Raw genomic sequence first — 17,012 nt, 5'->3', positions numbered from 1 at the left:
GTCACCTTCCCCAATGCACATTTCACGCTAATATCGCTTCCTCAGTGGGCTTAGCTTGAGTGTGGCAGCTGTCCGATATAAATATTGTGCTATTCCGGTCACATGACCGGTCAGCAACCTATCAATTGTGTTTTAGGCACGCATGGCCACGTGCCCATCCTGAACACCGAACTCCTCCCATCCCCTTCCTCACCTGCGTCATGGTCATGTGAGGCGGCCAGCTCCAGGGGATGAAATAAGCTGGGCAACACCTCTTTGCCAAAAATGAATGCACGTGGATTACAATCCTGGGCACAGTGACATCTAATGGCCTTAACGAAGCACTGGGATTGTCCTCTTTTCTATAGAATCCCTAATACAACCATGGGATTCTGTTCCTGGTTTTTTGAAAGACATTTTCCTTTTCTGTTCCATCTATAACCTATCAGATTATTTTAATTTACATTTTAGTCCATTTATTATGTTATTAATATGTTTTGTTTTTCTTGATCTACTTCTTATGTAGTTGGAATCTATTTTGCTGCATGTAATATCGGTGTGCTTTTATTCCAGTATATATATACATGTACATAAGTACTATTCATATATAAAGCTCTTCAATATTTCTCTGCTGTATGCCATAAAGGTAATATGACTCATTTACATGCACGCCAATTTTTCCTCCTGTTTTCCTTTATTGTGTGTTGTATTTTTTGCATTCTCTGCAGGATAATCCAAGGCGTTTAATGTTATTAGCGCATTTTTATGTCTTTCACATATATAAGGACACCGCATGTCAATTATAGTGATTATGCGATGTCCACAATATAACCAAGCACATTAGGATATCATATCCTTCGCTAAATAGTACATGACACTTCTGCACGTTACGCAAGAATATATTTTATCACATTGTCACATTTATAATATGTTGGTAAATTGAATAAGGCAATTTCACTTTTTCAGAACACTTGCTGCTAACACATCACTTCACTTCCTTTCATCTCACATGCCGGGTACGCATGCGCCGCATCTCGGATTCCCGCTTATTGCATCCCTTTCGTTGTCACGTCTGTGTCTGCCTGATGTGCGGCCTGGAGCCGACCACCTCACATGACCATGACGCGGGCGAGGGAGCGGATGGGAGGAGTTTGGGGTCCAGGACGGGCGCATGCGCATGCCCACAAACAAAACAATCGATAGGTTGCTGACTGGTAATGTGACCGGAACAGTGCGATATTTATATTGGACAGCTGCCACTCTCAAGCCACGCCCCCTGAGTAAGTGATATTAGCGCAAAACACGCGTTGAGGAATGTGACCGCAGTATTGGCAGGACTTACGAACACAATGGGTAATTATTCTTGTTATTGATTCTACTCACTTCTCTCATATATATTGAGATGAGCAACTATTCATCAATACTTCATGACAAACATCACAGCACTGCTCCTCTATTGGATTGTCTTCCTATTACCATTTCTCACAGAGTAGTAACTGAATTTAAGAGTATCAGTTGATATAGATATCTCGTGTGAATTTTTTAAATTGGATAAAACTATTTAGATGTTCGCATATTGCCACTATTTCCTGACCAATTCTCTGGCCTCTTTTTTCACCTATGGATCAAGTCACACTGTACCCATACAAATCCAATATTGTTTATGTATTTTTTTGGAATTTTTTGTAATAGTAATAATTTTTTTTACATTTTTAGCTTATTTTGACTCTGTTTCTCCTCGTTTTGCACATTGTTGTGAGTCGTTAACTATATGGGTACATTAATATTTTGGAATTGGTATTCTTGTTTAATTTACAGATTAACGTTAGAGATTTAGCATGATTTTAAATTTAAAAAAAAAAAAAAATCCACCCAACACACTACTCTGAATATTTGGATCTAACAGGTCTCCACGTTAATGCTTGCAAGCAAAGACACAGTAATATTTGAGGTGCATGTTCATTCGGGCAGAATCAGCCTCTCCTCTAAGGATCTCTCGGAATCTGTAACAATAAGATAAATTTAACAACATTATAGAAAGGTGGTAAATGCTTTATAAGACGTATGTGTTCTTAATAAACTTCATACTGTAATACGCTGTAAATTGCTACAAAAAGCACTACCCCACTACTCTAGAGACATACTGATAGAGAATTTACATTGTGAGCCCCAATGGGGACTGTGATTATGGTTGTAGAATGCTGTGGCTTTAATGGGGCCATATGTGTGAGAACAATAAATAGACTTTTCCTGGTACTAGGAGCCTGACTCTATAATACCTGATGAAGACCCCAGAAGTATACCCTGACACACTATTGCATTCTTTGAAAGAAAATGCTGAAAATCTGTTAGAATTCAGCAAAGTAACTGCTGTGATTAAAGAGTTTTCGAACACTGACATAAAGATAAATGGGGTAAAACTGCAGTTCTCAGCAGCGGCTAGTAAACCATGTATAGAGCAGTAGTATCCCCCGAGATGCATCACTGAAGGTCCGCTTACATGGACTTAAGGCCCCGTTACATACAACGATATTGTGAACGATATCATTGCAACGTCACCAGTTTGGTGATGTTGCAGCGATGTCAAAATGACATTGTTGCGTGTAACACGTAGCAACAATCAGTTGGTTGATCATTAATCGTTGCCTAATGGTCTGGGCCATAAATCTATTGTTGGTCTCCCACTGGGCAGCACACATCGCTGCATGTGACCGCGAGAGACCAACGATCAGCGAGCTCCCAGCGCCATATAGCAGACGCTGGGAGCTGGTATCCAGGGTAAACAGCGGGTAACTAAGCGCCGCGCAGCGCTTAGATACCTGCTGTTTACCCTGGATACCTGCGTGCTTGCAGGTCCTGATCGCTGGGGAGTCTGCCTATGTGACAGCTCACCAGCGATCAGCTAACTATGTCCCAGTGATCCCATCCATGTCGGATCATTGGTGGGATCGCTGGAACATTGAAGCGTGTAACGGGGCCCTTACCGGCGGCACGATACGACCACTGATTGTTTGAATGTTTACACAGGCAGACAAAAGTAAACAATGATCACTGATCTGGAGAGATCGCTCAGTGTACATAGACTGCCATGGTTCAGCAGTATCCCGATTGGTCAGCATCTTAGAATTAAAAGAATCTGCTCGACCAAAGAAACATTTGAATATCAGGCTAGGGATTTATATTCTAGATTTCGTGAACGTGGATATAGCCATAGAACCATTCGGCGAGGTTACCAGAGAGCAAGTGGGGTAACAAGGAATGAATTGTTATATAAGTCCTCTAGTAAGGATAAAAATGTTAACCTACCGGTTAGATTGATCACTCCATTTAACAATCAATGGGAGGATTTGAAAGGGATCTTTCAGAAACATTGGGACGTTTTTAAAATGGATCCCATTATTAAAAACTTTATTCCCCCGTCCCCATTAGTTACTACCAAAAGATCAAAAAATTTGCGTGACTTACTTGTGAGAAGTCACTATGAGCGTTCTAGAACTAATTCGGCTAGTCAGTCCATAAAGGGCTTTTTTCCTTGTGGGCTTTGTAAAGCTTGCAGAAATCTAGTGAAATGTAAAGACTTTTCCAATTTTGATGGGTCCCGCATTTTTAAAATTTTGCATCGCCTCACTTGTTCATCTACAGGGGTCATATATCACGCTCAATGTCCTTGTGGATTGATTTATGTAGGAATAACTACTCGAGAATTAAAAATTTGTGTACGGGAACATGTACGTGATATCGAAAAGGCAAAGAACTCAGATCCCACGGATACGTTGAAGACTCTTGAGAAACATTTTAAAGATCATCATAATTCGGATTCAAGTAAGCTTGTGGACAAAGCGATTGATCAGGTGACCCTTGGTCCTGGGGGGGTGATTTATTCAAAAGTTTATCCCAGGTCGAAAGTAGGTGGATATATAGATTGCATTCTATTACCCCCTTTGGGTTAAATGAGAGTTTTGGGTTTAGTTCTTTTCTATAATATATTTTCTGGGTTTTAGAGGGCTGGTTATTATATATTATTTTATTTGATTTTAATTTTCATGTTTTTCCATTTTGCTGTCTAGGTTCTATTATAAATGGACGGATATTTTTTCACTAGGTTATCCCTTAGGAACGCGAGACATAAACAACATGGATTGTATTACAAGGGACTTCATGAAATGCACAAGAAATTTTGCAAAAAATTTTTTTAATTAATTTTTGTATTTAGTAAGACGTCTGCTTTAATGTCACGTTTTTTCATGTGTATAATTTTTAAGTATATGTATGCACTTTCTCAGGGTGTTTTTCACTCTATTATGTATTATAATCGAATATCACTATAATCGATATTAATAATTATAATAATATACTATTTTGTTATTTTCACAAATAATGGTTATATATTCTAGTTGTAATTTCATTATTATAAGCTATACACCAAGTCACTTTATATTTTTCACACATAGCTTAATTGATCCATTATATAGTTCCTTGTATATGACAATCTAACCACTGTTGCCCAGTGCGCATGTCTGGCTTTGTCAGCTCCGACTGTCCGGTAAGCAGACACTAGGAGAGGAGTGCGCTTGCGCGGTTGCTATAGTGACGCATCGCCGCTCCTACTCCAAGTCGGCGAACTGGTAGTCTCTTTGTTTAAGGAAGGTGATGTCAGCAGCACATGCGCCATGGGGCAGGAAGTGGAGACACGTAGTTGGGATGCGCTACATCGCGACTTAGTGACGAGGACGGTTGTTTCTATGTGATTGGCTGTCCACAGTATATAACGCCCATCCAACAAGCCCTTAGACACGCCTCCTGACGAAGAAGCGAAACGCACGTTGGGGCGACAGGGAAGCCAGTGCCACACACTTTAACTATGTAAGTGCTTTTTTTGGAAACATCCATTTATTTACTAAACTTTGCTTGGGTTCATACTGTAATGCTATATGGTCGAGGTACTTAGTAATAGCTGAGTAATACAAAATGTATACCTAGAATCCATATGAACTTGTTAATTGGTTATGCCTGTTTCCACTGTGGAAAGTTCTTTTCAGTTCAGATGCATTTTTATGGATGTAACCTTTGTTTAGCATATGTATGATGTCTTCATGCACTTATTCTACTAGTATATACTGTTTTGGGCAATTGTACAATATAGGCTCCCTATTTGGATAGCAGTGTCCTTATTTTATCTATGTTCTTTATTGAGTAATGTATATTATGCTATTGCATTTAATAAAATTTGTACATTTGGCAATTTAGACTCATGTCTTGTGGTGTATGAATTGAATTTTGAGTTTTTGCCTTAATTATATTTATTGGGTTTTGTTGGTTGCCATGGTTCTCTGCAGCACGTGTTCTCTTTACACAGGACCATGCACCACCAAAATTATTATCTTTTGTGATAACTTCCCCTGATGAACAATTGTTTTGATTGCTCATTGGATGATCTGCAGCCTGTTTACACGGTAAGATAATCAGGCGTTTTTATCAATGCTTGTTCACAATAATCTTCCTGTCTAAATGCCTCTTGACAGCCCCCTACCGATCTCACATTAATGTTTAATCTTATATCAGTCCCAGACAGCCGCTTTAAATAAAGGGTGTCCCTAAAACCTGGACACATAGGATTCTCATTAACTAGGATGAAAGTGCTAAAATTGACGGCAATGTGGATTTATTACGTTGCGTTCACGTGAATTTTGCAATGCGCATCATCCTTTGCATCGCAAATGATGGAATTCATATTGAAGAAGTTATTTTATATTCCAATGGAATATAATGTGGTTAATAAATTAAATTTCTTGAAAATATGCATTTTTGCCTATGTGTCCAGGCTTTAGGGACTCCCTGTGTAATTCTCCGTTATCAGTACGGCTCTAGAATTTAGTCAAAAGAATTTAGCGTAAATTCAGAATACTTGTTTTCATGGACCTCCGTAGTTTTATAGTACACATTATACGTTTAATATTTCTAGTCCCTGAAAACTGTGTTATAAGGAACATTTGTGCTATTCCATGTGTTTCTTCTTTAGTACAATTAATTGATTTCTATTGCACCTTTTTTCAGTAAGTGATACAAATTGCTCTGCTCTTTTCACATCTTTTTCTTTGAATTGCTGAAATCCGACAACTGACTGCATAAATCCTATAATTTCTGGAATAGACATCTGAATCTTGATCGGTATGTCTGTGATACTGGAAGAGAAGAATAGGTGTTTGTGAGACATTTTATTGGGCAAAGGACACAAAGTTAAATATGTGTAATCACCATGGTAAAATAACAAAATTAATGACAAAGTGTGTTTAGGCAGTCAGTGACAAGTCTTTGCTCTCAGCTCTTTGCTCCATTCAGTTAATACTCTGAGCATTTTGACCTCATTTATGAGAACGCATTTAATATTAGCAGCGGAACATTCTGCACCAAAAATACATGTATTGGGAGTTAAAATGCTTCTTTACATACCGTATGTGCTTTTCTTCTCGTTTACACATTTAATTCCCCCTCTTTCTTTTGAATGGGTGAACACTTTGCAGAAACACAGTGACCTGCCCCCTATTTTACATAAGGTATATCTTTTTCTTTCTGGAAAAAAAAAGTTACATTCATCATGCAGACACCGGCGGCTATACATGCGCTGTATCATGATCGGATCTATCTATATTCATTTTATTTAATGCTAAAAAATTTTCTTGAGAAAAAAAAAAAAATTCTCCCTCAAAATGGCGCCGGCCTCGCCTGTGTAGTAGCATAATTCGGAGCGCAATAGATGCTGCTGCGCAGGTGCCACCATCGGCGCCATTTTGCTACATAAAAAAAAAAAATTGTCCCCACCAAGATTGCGCCAGCTGCACCTGTACAATAGCATCTATCGGAAATCCGATAAATGTTACTGGCACCATGTTGAGGAAGTTTTTGTTTTTTTTTTCAAGAAATTTGTATCACTAAATAAAATGAATATATGGATATTATAGATCTGATCATGCTATAGCACAGGCACCGCCGCCTGCTTGATGAATGTAATTTTTTTTCCAAACAATAAGATATACTGTATGTGAGGGATCCGTTATCTGTCATAAGCCATACAGATGCATATGTAAGCAGAGCACCACAAAAAAACCTGGTCCCCACCATTCAGCCCTGAAGCACGAGAATGTCATTAACTGAAAACTACAACTACAGATTAAACAAGAACCACAAGACAGATTTCATTAACCCAGGTATCATTTTAAGGCCAGAGGTACACTACCGTACAGTTCAGCCGAGTGCTATTCGATAAAACATTGCGTAGCACTCGGCCCAATGTTACTGTATGGGGCAACTCAGATCTGTGATTATTTTTTCATGCCGAATTGGCATGCGAGAACAATCGTTGCATGCTGCAATTGGCAGCGAGTCTCGGCTCACTCATACCCATATAAGTTTATAGATGCGAGTGACACAACCCACAGTACTTGGATATCATTCGAGTGTTGTGCGATATACGCAGACGCCGGTAGCGGAAGGGATGGAGAAATCACGCAGCTGTGTGAGAGAATCGGAGCACAGTTGTATAGCACTCGGCTCACGCTCCCATTAGGGTCATCTCGCATTGGATGCCATACGCTAGTGTGACTCCGGCCTAATCAGTATAACAGCGCCAACTTGACACTGTAGGTTACTCAGCACAATTCTGCTGACAGGTTCCCTTTAAATAGGATGAATAATTGAATTGTCAAGAAACTAGTATTTTATTTATATTAAATTAGAGTTTAGTTGTTGATTGTGGTCTAAAATATTCTACTATTTAAAGTACAACTCTTGAAATCCATAAGTAGTAAAAAAAAAATTACTTTAGACAATTCAATTTTTTTTAACTTATGCAATGTAAACAGTGAGATATGTAGAAAATCTGCAGAAAAATCCATCTAAAACACATAAGTTCTAGGAAAATCTGCAGAGAGAAAACTGTTGTTCAGGTCTGTGACTTCAGCCTGTCTCTTTATCCTTCTTCATTGCATCATGTTTTGTGATCTTGAGTAGAGATGAGCGAATTTGATTGGGTTCCTGCTTAATCGGCAAGCTATAGTGCTTACCAAATAAGCTGCAGAGGGAACCCGGATACCTGGAGCGTGCCGGCTGATCTGCTGTTCAGCTCCGCAGCTGCATGTGGCTGTGTCACAGTCACAACACATGCATGGAGAATCTGTGTGTTGGGCTCACCAAGCATGTGTTGTGACTATGACAAAGCCACGACACACGCAGCTGCGGAGCCAAACAGCTGATCAGTCGGAGCACTCCATGTATCCCTCTGCAGCTTACTGGGTAAGCGCTATAGCGTGCCGAATAAACAGGGACCGAATCAAATTCGCTCATCTCTAATCTTGAGGCATAATAATAATGTGGCTACTGTTACAATGTATTCAGTTTGTCTATGGAAAGTCCAAATATGTAAAAAGTTTGCTGAACATTGTGACTTGAATTTTAATACAAACATAAAAATAATTCTACCCGTATATCTAAAAAACAAGCTTATAAAACCTTTGAATAACAAAAAAAACTGACTGAAACACCAAGAACTAGTCTGAACAGAGGCATACCAAAAATAACTAACATCTCAAAATAGGAAAATGGTTGCACTCAATCATGTTAAAGCATGTCAATGTGAAATACGTGAAGCGTGACCAGAAAAATGGCTTTAGAAATTTAGGAAAATATCTCACGTGTAATTTTCCTAAATTTCTAAAGCTATTTTGCTGTTTACTTTATAAAACCTTTGTGCATGAATGGACGAGTGGACATTAAACAAAAATACGTACTGTTCCTTGTCTTTTAGTGTAACAGCCTCAAATAAATTTTGGTACCGAGCAATCATTTCATGTGTACTTCTTTCAGAATGCTGTACCAATGTATCCCACACCTGCAAAAAACATAAAATACTGATAATGTTTTTAACATGGTCGGATTGGCCACAATTAGTGGTGAACGAGCATGCTCAGGTGTTATAGGAGTATCTCGGGCGTACTCGAGTAATATGTTTGAGTCCCGGCGGCTGCATGTTTCGCTGCTGTTAGACAGCCGCACCATATGCAGGGATTGTCTGTTTATTAATTAGCTTCAGCACCGCTCATACAATGTAGACAGCAGCTATGGTTGGTAAATGAGCTGTACATAAAAATATTGTTAATACCCAAAGAATGGCTGAAAATTTCAATAAGCATTAAATTGCAAAAGTGCTTGCTTTTACAAACACCAAGCTATGAAGATGGCAATAAACCTTTAAGTCTATTTCATAGGAAAGGTAGAGAGAGAGAGGGGGAGAGAGAAATAAAGAGAGGGAGGGAGAGACAGAGAGGAAAATTAAAATTTTATGGAACTACTTTTAGCATAAAGATCACATCATCAGAGATTGTTGGACAGTATTTTAGAGAAGGAATTGGACACTAGTAGAGATGAGCAGGCATGGACATAACAATCGCAGTTGCAGATGGTGCAACTATGGCCGTATGATAGGGCGGCCCGCCAGAACATATTTCAACTGGATGCGCGTCTGAGGACAGACACATATATATACAAGGATGACTGACATCTTACCATGAAGGCCTCATATACTATATATACCAGGATGGGAGACATATATACCAGGATGGGCCCAAAATGGTGAACATTAGTGCAGGATGAGGGGCATTACCACATAATAGGAAAGAGGTTATAACACGTATGTCCTTATAACATTTAGAATGTTACAATGGCCCATACAAGTGATCAACATGCGGGGCATGGCCCAGGTCCAAATTTTGCACTAGGGCCCATCGGACTCTAATAATGCCACTAAGAACAGATCAGGCAAACTTTGAATTTGCCTGTTTGCACAAATTTTTACAGGAAATTTGATTTGCAGAAAAGTTATTGAATGTCCCGTATTATGCCCTGGGATGTCTCCAGACCCCATAATAAATATAGGATAATAAACATAAGATCTAAAAGAAAAAATCTTACACTCACTTTACTGGCCCCTCTGCTCTTCACAACTTATTAACCTTCTCGCTCGTGCTGAATCCATGGACCTCTTCAAGCCAGGCTGAGGACCTTTCTGGGTAAGCGCTCATAAGATCAGGTTGCCATGATGTGCCCCATGCCCTTCTGTGCGCATTCAAAGAACCATCCCAGACCTCTTCAAACCAAAAGTCCAGGCGTAATGTGATGTGGCCTGGGAAGTCATTGCTTGGCAGTGGATGTGACAAGCTTTAAAGGCAACCTGTCAGGTGTCCCATGCCCCCAGAACCACCAGCAGCTGTGTTATATTACATACATCGGAATCCAAGGAGTAACGTTTCTCCATGCGTAGAGTGACATGTCAGGCATGCCAAGGTGAGGAGACTTTTAAGCCACAATGATACTCTAGGAAATATGCAAATTGTCTCTTCAGAGAGGAAATGGCCGAGAACTCTAGTGCCACCTATAGGAAGTAGCAATCCTAAAAGTCAATATTAATTCTCCAATGAGCCTTCTCACGTGACTTCAGGTAAAAGCCAAAATTTGAATCTCAATTTGCAGACACTGTATTTCAGGATACTGCCCCTCATCAGTGCAAAGTTTGAGAAGTGGTTTGCCTGTATGAGGAGCATCTGACCGGAATCCAATGGATAATATTTTTCCTGTGACGTCGCTGGCACTTTTAAGTTGTTATCACACAACACAGGGATGTAATATCATGTCTAGTGGGCCAACTAGTCTGTGGACACTAATGCCCTCTCAACTAGTCAAAGCCCATATTTACAAATCATAAATAGATTGTAGAAATACTTTTTCTAAAGATCTATATATATGTATGTAATGTAACACAGGGACTGTTAGGCAGTGAGTCTACATATACAGATAAAACTGCTGGTGGTTAAGGGAGCATCTGGAAGTTGACAGATTACCTATAAAGGTGAGCAGTAAAGTGAGTATAAGTGATTTTTTTTATTTTTTATGCCCATTTGCAGTTTAGCAATATGGCAGCCAGTGCCAATCATTTAGTTGAATCTGTGCGGAAGAGAATTAACCACCCAAAAATCCACATTTTGCCAATATTCAATTAGAATTCAGTTCTACTGAACAATGAGAAATGAATATAGATGCTACCTACCTGGTCTTGACACTGTGGGAAACTCCTGGAAGCAGTTACCCCTGCTCTACCAGGTTGGCTGCAGTCTATTGCAAACAAATCCAAATCAAAGTGGGAGTTGAGCCTCAAATTGCACAACCATATCAGGTGAGCAAGTTTCATTTACAACTCAACCTTTTTAATTTATATAAATTCAATTTTACTACGCTTAGTAGTAGTCTTAGTAGTCTTTTCTCCTCTGAGCTGCTCCATCAAATGTCACAGATGCTACCTACGTTATGTAATCATTTACTCACCTCTGACATCACTACATTCAGGTCATCTGACAAATTTTTGTATTCAAGCACACCAGATGGTTCAAAACCGTGTGCAGCAAAGCATCCTCTCATCTTCAATACTCGAACTGTCTCATCGACAAACTTTTCATTCGTGAAAAAATGTGCAGCAAGTCCAGCATGTACCAGGTCCACAGAAGCATCCTTCAGAGGTAACTTCTCAGCTGGAGCTACCCTACAGACAAAGGACAAACGATTGTCAGTGTCATTTATACCATCTAATCCATTCATTACACCAGCAGAATTAGGAAATCCAGTTTAGTACTCACATGTACGACACATTTTTTGCCATGGTCAGTTTTTTAGCCACATTTACTTGGGATTCACTGATATCTAGTCCCATGACCTTCTTGAAGTAAGGAGCTAGAGGTAAGGTGTAACGTCCAGTCCCACAGCCAACATCCAGCGCCATTTCAAGGGGGCGTCCACTTGTCTTTATAAAAAAGGTAGAGTAAATTTTGTAAAGCTAGAATGCTTTCCACGTGCATTATTATACTGATATATGTAAGTTGTAGGTACAATCATTTAGTAATTTAGTAATTTGGTCCATTTACATACACTTAAAATACATTGCAGCAATGCAAGTATGCATTCCTTCGGAATTGCTTATTTACACATGAGCATCAATAATTTAACCATTAGGATCCACAAAGGAAAGTATTTGTCAGAACTGTATCCAGCTTATGTGTATTAGCGTAGACAAGCTAAAGAGTTTAGACATATATTGATTTTGTGCGTGAAGGGTTTTAAGTACCGTATATAATCGAGTATATGCCGAACCAAGTATAAGCCGTGGCCCCTAATTTTGCCACGGCAAACTGGGTAAGCTTATTGACTCAAGTATAAGTTGGGTGTGCATTGTCCCCTCATCCCTGTACTGCTCAGTTTGTCTCTCCCCCTCCCAGTATGCAAGTTTCGGCTCCCCTGTCCCATCCTTCCATGTATGGCTCAGCTCCCTGTCCTCCTCCGTCCTCAGTGCTCCCTCCTTCCTCCTCTGTACTCCTCCCATCCTGCTCCATGCTCCTCCGTGCTCCCCCGTCCTCCTCAGTGCTCCCCCCATCCTCCTCTGTGCGCCTCCATGCTCCTTTGTGCTTCCCTGTCCTCCTCAGTGCTCCCCCATCCTCAGTGCTCCCCCATCCTCCATAGTGCTCTCCCCGTCCTCCTCTGTGCTCCTCCATGCTCCCCCATCCTGCTCCGTGCTCCCCCGTCCTCCTCAGTGCTCCCCCATCCTCCTCTGTGCTCCTCCGTGCCCCCATTGTGCTCCATGCTCCCCTGTCCTCCCCCGTGCTTCCTCCATCCCTGCCGTGCTTCCCCCATCCTCCTCCTTGCTCCCCCCTGTCCTCCTCCGTCATACTCACCGTCTTGTGCCATCGCTGAACGTCCCTGCATCCTCTGTTGCCCCAGGGCTAGCAGCTTCTTCCTGTGTTGAGCGGTCACATGGTACTGCTCAGTAAGGTAAGGAATATGCATGCCACGCCTATGGGAGTGGAGATACATCCATATTCATTACCTTAATGAGTGGTACACTCTGACCACTCAACACATGAAGAAGCTGCCAGCCTGGGACAACAAAGGATGCAAGGACGTTCAGCGATGGCACAGGAGGGTGAGTATGATGTACCAGCCACCGGCTCCTGCCGCCTCTCACCCTCTCCCGCTGGTTTCTGCACAATGACTCATGTATAAGCCGAGGGGGCATTTTCAGCACAAAAAATGTGCTGAAAATCTTGGCTTATACACCAGTATATACGGTAATATCTGGGGATATTTTTCCCTTAGCAATATAATGTCTCTGCAGGGTGAGAAAAATGTATGGACTCATGTACATGGGTATATTACAGCTCGTACTGCATGTATAGTTGATTTTATCCACACAGGCTTCATTTTAACCCTGTTGCAAAACTGTTGCTTTGTGCCTTTCCTCAGAAAACCTACTGGAAATGGAGCTATTTATGATAGTGAGATGGCACTGTCAAAGGAGGGACCAAATGTTGGAATATGTTTGGTGCAACAACTCTATTCCTGTCCATGAGTGTTCAGTTGCTAGATTTGTATGCTGTTTATAAAGTTAAAAAAAAACTCCCAGAGCCTCACACAGGAAGAGCATGTGACTGTATTTTCTGTTTTTCCTGTGTCTGTGCATGAGAGAAGCAGCCTGCTGTAGATGCTGCACAGCTAGAGACACACAAATGATTTATTCCTGCTCTATTAAGCTTATCATATATTGTTCCTGTTTGTTGCTGAATAAATGTATGGCACAGACGTCTTGGGCACAGAGACACAGAAGCAGTAAGGAAGCTTGCTCAACTTGCAAATGGTATTGAAATTAACCAGTGTAGTCAAATGAAGAAGTGCACTAGCTGTCTTAAAGTGAAAATGTCCAGAAAATCCTTTTCTAAAATAAGCACCACTAGATCTGCACAGCCACTGGATCTGATACATACAGATGTATGCAGTCCAAATGAGTGTTAAAACTCCTAGCAAGAAGATATATTTTCTCACCTTTATTAATGACTACTCCAGATGTACAGTCGCCTACCTGCTTCACAGTAAGGATGAAGTTCCACAGAAACTTGAAGAATGTCTTGCTGTAGTGTTTAACAAATTTGGAAGAATGCCAAAAGCCCTGATTGCAGATAATGGGACAGAACATACAAGTGGTAAGGTGCAAACCATTTTGAAAAAGAATGGAATCATTTTCCAGACTATCATTCCATACAACCGAGAACAAAATGACATTGCAGAGAGAAAGAACCGTACTCTCTGTGAAAGTAGAAGAAGTATGTTGTTTGATGTGAATCTACCTACAACTAGAGTTGAGCGACTTTTGTTTTTTTAGGGTCGCGTTTCGTTTCGTGAAACCCGACTTTTCCAAAAGTCGGGTCGAGCAAGATCGTCCGATTATAGGGAAAAGTCGGGGTCATCCCGAAACACGAAACCCAATGTAAGTCAATGGGGAATAAAAGTCGGCAGTGAGAGGAGGACAGGAAACACACCTACAGTGCCCATTTGAATGCCAAAAGCATCAGTTCTTCTTACTTAAGCTTGTCAACCTTAATTAACTTCATAATACAAGTTACGCACTGAAAAATGGGGGTTATTTGGCTAAAGTTGTGGGGGGGGAGGGCTGGCTGCAGGTTTTCATGTGCCCTGGGCGAAAGAGCGCCCCTTTAACACATACCACAACTCATCATGCTCCGATACGGCAGAGAAATAGCGGTATAGTACAATGAAAAATACCTCACTTTTTACATCTCATGACGAGGCCCATCTATTTCTCCATACAGAATCATTGGTCCCATATAATGTTTGAAACAGTATATGATGAGCTCCACATAATGCTACAGTATATGTTGGTCCCCATGGATGAAGCTCCACTGTCTTATGGGCCCAAATAATGCTCCAAACATAATGGGCCCCATTTCTAATGCTCTAGTGTATAATGGGCCCTGTAAATGCTGCTCCAGTGTCTGATGTCCACCTTTGGAATGTTCCAGTGTATGGTGGGCCCCATCTATCATTCTCCAGAGTATAGTGCTCCCCAAAAATTGCTGTCCCAACATTGAAAACAATCAAATAAGTCTCCTCGCTAGGGAATCCCTGTACTTGTCTGGACTCCTCGTCGTCCCCATCTTCCATCTCACTGCACAGTATTTCAACTTTGCAAGTGCTGTGATCCTGGGCAAGCAGGGGGGGCCCACTCGTTGGCGACGGCACTGGCACAGGGCCCCTGATAGTACGGTGGTGTGTCTGATGGCGGGTGGGCCGAACCTGCACTTTCATCTGCAGCTTCCTCTTTGTCACCGTGTAAGATGGAACTGTTTATGGAAAGGGTAACCTGAGTTTCATCATGGTCAGATTCAGGTCGTGTAGCGTGCGAGGGGAATGTAGTGGTCTGGGTCAATGTACCAGCAGATTCATCGAGCAGTGGCTGGGCATCAGTGCACTTGTGTCGCCCCCAGGAGTACGGTCGCCACAGTGGCATTACCTTCTTCCTAGGGAGTGTGATGTCATGCTTGGGAGCAACGAAGGATCTCTCTAGCAGGTTAACTGATTGGGCGGCGTTATTCCCACGAGTCATGACCCTCCAAACAGCGTTCATGAAGGCAAAGTGTTTGTTTTACGTGGGCAGTATGGTTGCAAAGCTGAACCTTAAAGGAATGTCCAGAAGGGCACCACCAGGAGTGGAGCCTACGGTTAAATTCGACTCCACCTGGGAAACCTCAACCATGCCAGCTACAGAACAGATGCACACATTGCAAGCTTAATTCCGTTAACGAACGAGACTCCGTCATGCCCCGCGGTCCGAGTCCGCCTTACTAGAGGGACACGTGAGGCTCTGGCACATGAGATTGGCCAATAAGTGGTGTGTCATGCCCTTACATGTCCGTGGCTGCATGTGCGCTACACTGAAAAGGCCAGCGTTTGTCGCTTACAGGTGCAGATAACCCGCTGAACAACGTTAGTGATGGGGATCACTGATTACAATTATTACCCGCGAACAATGATTTCCCAGTAAGTGCAGGTCAACCGCAGTTCCGGAATTAGGCCTAACCGTCATTCCTGAAAAAATGAAAAACTTACGTGTGCAAACCACAGGTGCTGTAGCTTGCTTAACAGCTCGCCAGCCGTTCTCACGCCCAGTATGGATTACACGTGATTGCACAAAGGTGAGAAAGGGTACCGTATCCCCAGATAACATGTATGGATAGCGTACACATTCAAAATATATGTCTATACATCAGGAGGCAGGCTCAGACGGTGTTAGGCCCAGTATGGATTGCGCGTGATTGCACAAAGGTTAGAAAGGGTACCGTTTCCCCGGATAACATGTATGGATAGCATACACATTCAAAATATATGTCTCAGGAGGCAGGCTCAGACGGTGTTAGGCCCAGTATGGATTGCACGTGATTGCACAAAGGTTAGAAAGGGTACCGTTTCCCCGGATAACATGTATGAATAGCGTACACATTCAAAATATATGTCTCAGGAGGCAGGCTCAGACGGTGATAGGCCCAGTATGGATTGCACGTGATTGCACAAATGTTAGAAAGGGTACCGTATCCCCGGATAACATGTATGGATAGCGTACACATTCAAAATATATGTCTCAGGAGGCAGGCTCAGACGGTGTTAGGCCCAGTATGGATTGCACGTGATTGCACAAAGGTTAGAAAGGGTACCGTATCCCCGGATAACATGTATGGATAGCGTACACATTCAAAATATATGTCTATACATCAGGAGGCAGGCTCAGACGGTGTTAGGCCCAGTATGGATTGCACCTGATTGCACAAAGGTTAGAAAGGGTACCGTATCCCCAGATAACATGTATGGATAGCGTACACATTCAAAATATATGTCTATACATCAGGAGGCAGGCTCAGACGGTGTTAGGCCCAGTATGGATTGCACGTGATTGCACAAAGGTTAGAAAGGGTACCGTTTCCCCGGATAACATGTATGGATAGCGTACACATTCAAAATATATGTCTCAGGAGGCAGGCTCAGACGGTGTTAGGCCCAGTATGGATTGCACGTGATTGCACAAAGGTTAGAAAGGGTACCGTTTCCCCGGATAACATGTATGGATAGCGTACACATTCAAAATATATGTCTCA

The 17,012-nt window shown here is 41.6% G+C and overlaps 1 protein-coding gene across 2 annotated transcripts in view; it reads right to left on the bottom strand.

The window, feature by feature from the left end:
* Positions 1-1,608: 1,608 nt before the first annotated feature.
* Positions 1,609-17,012, bottom strand: part of LOC141056776 (putative methyltransferase DDB_G0268948) — a 140,613-nt gene continuing 125,209 nt past the window's right edge. For both annotated transcript variants that reach the window (XM_073553239.1, XM_073553238.1), the window contains 5 exons: positions 11,658-11,821; positions 11,350-11,563; positions 8,763-8,863; positions 6,024-6,161; positions 1,609-1,982 (listed from right to left, as the gene is read on the bottom strand). In XM_073553239.1, coding sequence (XP_073409340.1) covers positions 1,895-1,982; positions 6,024-6,161; positions 8,763-8,863; positions 11,350-11,563; positions 11,658-11,821 — 705 coding nt within the window. In that variant the 3' untranslated portion in view covers positions 1,609-1,894. The remainder of the gene's footprint in view (positions 1,983-6,023; positions 6,162-8,762; positions 8,864-11,349; positions 11,564-11,657; positions 11,822-17,012) is intronic.

This window comes from Dendrobates tinctorius, unplaced genomic scaffold, assembly GCF_039654945.1.
Source record: "Dendrobates tinctorius isolate UK_male_01 unplaced genomic scaffold, ASM3965494v1 ptg000199l, whole genome shotgun sequence".
Classification (NCBI taxonomy): domain Eukaryota; kingdom Metazoa; phylum Chordata; class Amphibia; order Anura; family Dendrobatidae; genus Dendrobates; species Dendrobates tinctorius.
Note: the sequence above shows the minus strand (reverse complement) of the source record. Positions and strands in the feature narration are given on the sequence as shown.